The sequence below is a fragment of the Megalobrama amblycephala genome, linkage group LG24 (assembly GCF_018812025.1).
Source record: "Megalobrama amblycephala isolate DHTTF-2021 linkage group LG24, ASM1881202v1, whole genome shotgun sequence".
NCBI lineage: Eukaryota > Metazoa > Chordata > Actinopteri > Cypriniformes > Xenocyprididae > Megalobrama > Megalobrama amblycephala.
Window position 1 is genome coordinate 28,289,659 of NC_063067.1, and position 6,911 is coordinate 28,296,569.

At 33.0% G+C, this 6,911-nt stretch overlaps 1 protein-coding gene across 12 annotated transcripts in view; it reads right to left on the reverse strand.

Annotated features, from left to right (window-relative positions):
- The window catches only part of LOC125259754 (hemicentin-1-like), an 85,109-nt gene extending 78,735 nt beyond the window's left edge, over window positions 1–6,374 (reverse strand). For all 12 annotated transcript variants that reach the window (XR_007182903.1, XR_007182904.1, XM_048177667.1 and 9 more), the window contains exons 1-5: window positions 6,121–6,374; window positions 5,738–6,028; window positions 5,181–5,435; window positions 4,214–4,504; window positions 3,654–3,908 (exon numbers count right to left, since the gene is read on the reverse strand). Coding sequence is in view for 10 of the 12 variants with exons in the window: in XM_048177667.1 (XP_048033624.1) it covers window positions 3,654–3,908; window positions 4,214–4,504; window positions 5,181–5,435; window positions 5,738–6,028; window positions 6,121–6,157 (1,129 nt within the window). In the remaining 2 variants the exon portion in view is untranslated. The remainder of the gene's footprint in view (window positions 1–3,653; window positions 3,909–4,213; window positions 4,505–5,180; window positions 5,436–5,737; window positions 6,029–6,120) is intronic.
- Window positions 6,375–6,911: the final 537 nt, after the last annotated feature.

Below are 6,911 nucleotides of genomic sequence, written 5' to 3' on the forward strand. Positions count from 1 at the left end.
CTTTTGTGTTCCACAGAAGAAAGAAAGTTGTACAGGAATGATATAAGGGTGAGTAAATGCTGAAAAGATTTTCTTGTTTTGGGGTGAACTATTACTAACTTCACATTTTCATTTCATTGAGTGCTTTGCCACTTTTTTATTTTATAAAATAAATGGCCACAAGAGGCAGTTTATAAGGGTACACAGGTCTTACCATCAATTCGCACTTGTAGAATCTCGCTGTCCACTGAGAAGTCTCCTCTCTTTGCTTTGCAGTGATAGACACCAGTGTCAGAGAGAGATGCTGATTTGATGGTGTGATTGGGTTTTGCTATCAAGGGTTTTGAGTTTTTATACCAGTCATACTTCCATCCATCACCAGGCATGTTACAACCAAGCTGGACTTCCTCCTCAGTGTAGAAGAACTCAAACCACTGATCTTTTCTGATATGTGGTTTTGGTGTGTTAACTAGGAGCAACAGAGGTAAAAAAATAAATAATGGACCACCTTCAAACAATAACTTTGAGTATGTTTGTTATTCTAGGTAATCTGAGACTATGAACTGAATTTCCCACTGAAAATCACTTTCCACTCTAAAATACAAAGATGCAACAATAAAGAAGCTAAATCAATCATACACTCAAAAACATGAATCATGTTGCACAAATCTAATTCTTACTTGTTTGATTTAAGTATGATTGACAAATATGCATCACATTAAGTGTGTTAGTGTGTGTTAAAACTGTGTAATCCATAGACCCAAATAATTGTTTGAGTGAACAGAAAGCAGAACAAAATCATCATTGACCTCTTTAAGGCTCCTGACTGTCACTATCTGAATTATTTTGTTAATTTCTGAAATGACTTTCACATTTTCATTTCCATGTTTTTCTCTTACTTACAATCCCGATTCACTTTTACTGAGATGACTGACAGTATTTCTAGAAATGGAAATGTCCTTATCCTTGAGAAGTTTCATTTCTAAACCATTTATAGCCCCATTTATTTGAATCTCTATCAACTGAACACTTCAGTCACTTTTTCACTAGAGTAAAAAAAAAATGTTTTCCTTTGACATGCTATTGACAAATTTGGATGCTGCTAATAGTGTCTGACTGCTGAAACCTGTTGTCAAGAGTAGGCAGGAAACTGCTGACATGAACCACTGTACATTGATAGAGGCCAATGCAAATGAAAAATATCTTAAAATATAAACAGCTTCACTGAACATTTTTTGGGTGCCAGTCATTCATTCTTTCACATATATCAATAATACAATATTTTCATAAGTAGTTTTACCATAAATATGAAGTTGCAAAGCTTCTGCTTGTCTTGTAGTCACTGGTGTTCTTGTCAGGTGTTTTCCTCTGCAGGTATAATTTCCTGAATCACTTGCTTTTGCTGAGCTGATTGAGAGTGTGTCTCCAGAAAAGGAAATGTCCTTGTCATCTGAAAGCTGAGCTCCATTTCTAAACCATTCATAGCCCCATTCATTTGAACCTCCATGAACTGAACACTTCAGAATCACTTTTTCAGTTGGGTAAAATGTTTTCCATTCAGACTCTACTGACAGTTTTGGTTGAGGCGGCTCTGCACAGATAAATACAATAATAATAATAATAATAATGTAACAGACTGGACTCAGTGTAGATGTCTGTGAATGATGGATCTTCAGAAGGATTGTTGGCTGTGATCCTTCATAATTATAAAAATAATTAATTATTTTATAATCATAACAATTATTTAAAGACTAGTAAAATAATATTTATTCTGGTTTTGTTTATGATTTCAATGAAAATGCCAAGAAATGTTTGCCTAATTTGAGGCTGGAACAGCACCAAAACTAAATGGTAAGACTTAATAATAACTGCACACTTTGAAGCATTAATTAAGCATTAGTAAATAGTCAATTCATCAGTTATAATCATTAATAGATATTAATAAGCAGTTTATAAATACAGCTATAAATGCTTTGTTCTTGATTTATAAGCATGTCTATAATGTGTTTAATAATTGTATGTTCCTACTTTATTTATGATCAATTTATCATTTCTAAATTATGTTTTACATTATTTACAAACCAGTTATTTAGGAGTTGTCAGTGGTTCATAAGATCATTTAGAAAGTATAAGTAAATGATTAATAAACTATTTAAATGTACATTTATACATCTTATTATTTAGACATATAGTAATAGTTACTCAGTGTGTTAATTAATTATTTATTAACACATATTCCTACTGTAATTCATAATTAATTCAGGTAGCCTAGTTATAAAACATTTAGTACTTGTCAGTTAACTATTTAACTATCCTAAAGTGAGGACTATTTATTCCTTGTAAAGCTTTACAAACGAGATTTAAAGGCTCAGTTATCTTCTGCACTGCTGTTCTCTAATGTTTTAAAGTTAGTACTGAGGTAGTTTTGACACTGAAATATTTTATTATATTATTATTATTATTTTTTTGTATATATATATTTTGTTGCATTTTTGCACTCCTGTAATCCAGTGTTGGCACTGGTAAATTTATATTCAGCAATGTTTACACTTTACAGAAATTTATTTTTAAATCAGATTGCAAAGGCTTAGTTTCATTTTACTGCAGTTATGTTTTCTAGAGGTGTGCAGGAATTTTTATTTTCTGTGACATTGCAGAGGTTTATTTTTAATTTTATATCAAGTTACCTGTCGTAAAGTTTCATTTTTTGCTTGAAATAAATATTTCTATGTTCTGTATCCTTTAAATCTCCTTTATAAAAGCTTTACAGGGAATAAATAGTCCTCACTTTAGATGAGCTCACAAAAATAGTCAACTGACAGCTACTAAATGTTTTATAACTACCTGAATTAATCATGAATTACAGTAGGAACATGTGTTAATAAATAATTTATTAACACACTGAGTAACTATTACTATATGTCTAAATAATAAGATGCATAAATGTACATTTAAATAGTTTATTAATCGTTTACTTACACTTTCTATCTAAATTATCTTATTAACCACTGACAACTCCTAAATAACTGGATTGTAAATAATGTAATACATAATTTATAAATGATAAATTGATTGTTAATAAAGTATGAAAATACAATTATTAAACACATTATGCTTGTAAATCAAGACCAAAGCATTTATAGCTGTATTTATATACTGCTTACTAATGTCTATTAATGTTTTATAAATGATGAATTTCCTATTTACTAATGCTTAACTAATACTTCATAGTGTGCAGTTATTATAAAGTGTTACCAACTAAATTAAAAACTATAGTGTTGAAATTTTAAAATAATAATGAGCTTATGAAACACAAAATTTCAAAAACTGTGTTCTAAAATGAGAAATTTCTAAAATGGCTGTATTTTACAATGAAACAGATTATGATTTAGTCATGACATGCTTCTTTTAGCTAAACTGACAACAGATTTTTTATTTGGCGAAATTTACATGAACCTAAATCATGAACCAGTGAATCTAAAATACATATTTAACTCTCTTGACTCTATGTCATTTTATTTACATTTACACATTTGGCGGACACTTCCAAAGTGGGCCTACAGTTAATCAGTCTGTACATTTCCCGGGAAATTTACTGAGACATTGTAAAGTCAAAGAATCGGAAGAATATTCCACAACAGAAATGACTATAAAGAGGTAAATTATGGACTCACCTTGAACTTGCACTCGTAGAGTCTCACTGTCCACTGAGAAGTCTCCTCTCTTTGCTTTGCAGTAATAGACACCAGCGTCAGAGAGAGATGCTGAGCTGATAGGGAAGGGGGGTTCTGTGTTCAGAGGTTTAGAGTCTTTATACCAGTCATAATTCCAACCAACACCAGGCATGTTACAACCAAGCTGGACTTTCTCCCCAGTGTAGAAGAACTCAAACCACCGATGCTTTGTGATGTCTGTTTTTTGTGTTTTATCTAAGAATCACAGGGGTAGAATTAGTAATAATGCACTCTCTTCAAACAGTAACTGCCTTGATTTGCTTATGCTTGTTATTCTTCATAATTCAAAACTAAATTAATTGACTGCTAATAGTGTCTGGCCACTGTTAAGAAGATTAGACAGGAAACTGCAAATGCTGACATGAACTATTGTACACTGATACAGGCCAATGTAAATGAAGAACAGCTTAAAATATAAACAGCTTCTTTACTGAACTCTTTTGGGTGCCTGTTAATATCATTTATATCTATTGATCATAGAATATCATAAGTAGTTTTACCATAAATTTGAAGTTTCAAAGCTTCTGCTTGTCTTGTAGTCACTGTCGTTCTGTTCAGATGTTTTCCTCTGCAGGTATACTGTCCTGAATGAATCTCTTTTGCTGAGCTGATTGAGAGTGTGTCTCCAGAAAAGGAAATGTCCTTGTCAACTGAAATCAGAGCGCTATTTCTAAACCATTCATAGCCCCATTCATTTGAACCTCCATCAATTGAACACTTCAGAGTCACTTTTTCAGTTGGGTAAAATGTTTTCCATTCAGACTCTATTGACAGTTTTGGTTGAGGCGGCTCTGCATAGACAAACAAAGTAATAATAATGAAACAAACTGAACTGGTGTAGATTTCTGTGAATGATGGATCTTGATTCAGAAGGACTGTTGGCTCTGATCCTTTATAATTATAAAAATAATTTGTAATTATTTTAGAATCATAACAATAATTTAAAGACTAATAAAATAATATTTATGCTGGTTTTGTTTATGATTTCAATGAAAATGCCAAGAAATGTTTGCCTAAATTAAGGCTGGAACAGCACCAAAACTAAATTAAAAACTATACAGTGCTGACATTTTAAAATAATTATGAGCTTATGAAACATACAAAATTCCAAAAACTGTGATCTAAAATGAGAAATTTCTGAAACAGATTATGATTTAGTCATGACATGCTTCTTTTTAGCTAAAATGACAACAGATTTTTTATTTGGCAAAACTTACCGTGAACCTTTAACGAATGTGTTTCCTGTTTATGAAATCAATTAATCTAAAATACATATTTAACTCTCTTGACTCTATGTCATTTTATTTACATCTGCACATTTGGGGGACGCTTCCAAAGTGGGCCTACAGTTAATCAGTCTGTACATTTCCTGGGAAATTTACTGAGACATTGTAAAGTCAAAGAATGCACAATCGGAAGCATATTCCACAACAGAAATGACTATAAAGAGGTAAATTATGGACTCACCTTGAACTTGCACTCGTAGAGTCTCACTGTCCACTGAGAAGTCTCCTCTCTTTGCTTTGCAGTAATAGACACCAGCGTCAGAGAGAGATGCTGAGCTGATAGGGAAGGGGGGTTCTGTGTTCAGAGGTTTAGAGTCTTTATACCAGTCATAATTCCATCCATCACCAGGCATGTTACAACCGAGCTGGACTTTCTCCCCAGTGTAGAAGAACTCAAACCACAGATGCTTTGTGATGTCTGGTTTTGGTGTGTTATCTAAGAATCACAGGGGTAGAATTAGTAATAATGCACTCTCTTCAAACAGTAACTGCCTTGAGTTGCTTATGCTTGTTATTCTTTATAATCTGAGACTAAATGAATTGACTGCTAATAGTGTCTGGCCACTGTCAAGAAGATTAGACAGGAAACTGCAAATGCTGACATTAACCACTGTACACTGATAGAGGCCAATGTAAATGAACATCTTAAAATATAAACAACTTCTTCACTGAATTCTTTTAGGGGCCTGTCAATTTCATTCATATCTATTAATCATAGAATATCATAAGTAGTTTTACCATAAATTTGAAGTTGCAGAGGTTCTGTTTGTCTTGTAGTCACTGGTGTTCTCGTCAGATGTTTTCCTCTGCAGTTATACTGTCCTGAATGACTCGCTTTTGCTGAGCTGATTGAGAGTGTGTCTCCAGAAATGGAAATGTTCTTGACATCTGAAAGCTGAGATCTGTTTCTAAACCATGCATAGCCCCATTCTTTTGGACCACCATCGATTGAACACTTTAGAGTCACATTTTCATTTGGGTAAAATGTTTTCCATTCAGACTCTATTGACAGTTTTGGTTGAGGCGGCTCTGCACAGAAAAACACCATAATAATGTAAGAGAACTGGTCATTTTTTGACATGCTGTTTTATGCCTTCATGTATAACACAGATTAATCTTACCGCTTATATTCAGTTTTGTGGTCTCTGTGTATGTCATCTCTCTCCTTGTTATGGTACAATTGTATTCCCCGTTTTGATCGAGTGTAGCATTTAGGATAGTGTAAGTATTATTGTTTACTAGCACTGAATGTTTTTGCCACTGATATTGCCATTTTGATGTCTCCTCCTTAATGCTACAAATGAGTTTGACTTGTTCCCCAGTGTAGATCTCTGGATATGATGGATCTTGCTTCAGAACGACTGTTGGCTTTGATCCTTTAGAATGATAAAAAAATTTTGTAATTATATTTTATAATTATAGATATAAAGTCGCAATTGCATGATAAAAAGTCAGAATTCTGAGATATAAAGTTGCAATTGCGTGAAAAAAAGTCAGAATTCTGACTTTATATCACGCAATTGCAACTTTATATCTCAGAATTCTGACTTTTTAATCACGCAATTAACTGACGGACAGTGTCTCTGTAACAGTGCATCCAGCGATAGCCGTGCTGCCGTGAAGTCTGAAGCTGTTGGTGTATAAAATGTGCCACTTCAGCTTTGTCTGTTTTATTGCGCCTCCACCACAGCTGATTCTTATTATTATTACTATTATATTGTTATTATTGTTATGTAAAATTAATTAGTGTATCCATTCTGTTAAAAACAACTTTTATTGCCCAAATACCTCGACTGTAATTTGCAGAATTGCATCATTCTACCCTTGAGTTGCAAAATTTATGAAACTTGATAGGAATTGGTGTTTTAGTATTAAGCCCACTAGATGGCAGTAAAAGCTGTTTTTTCTCCTT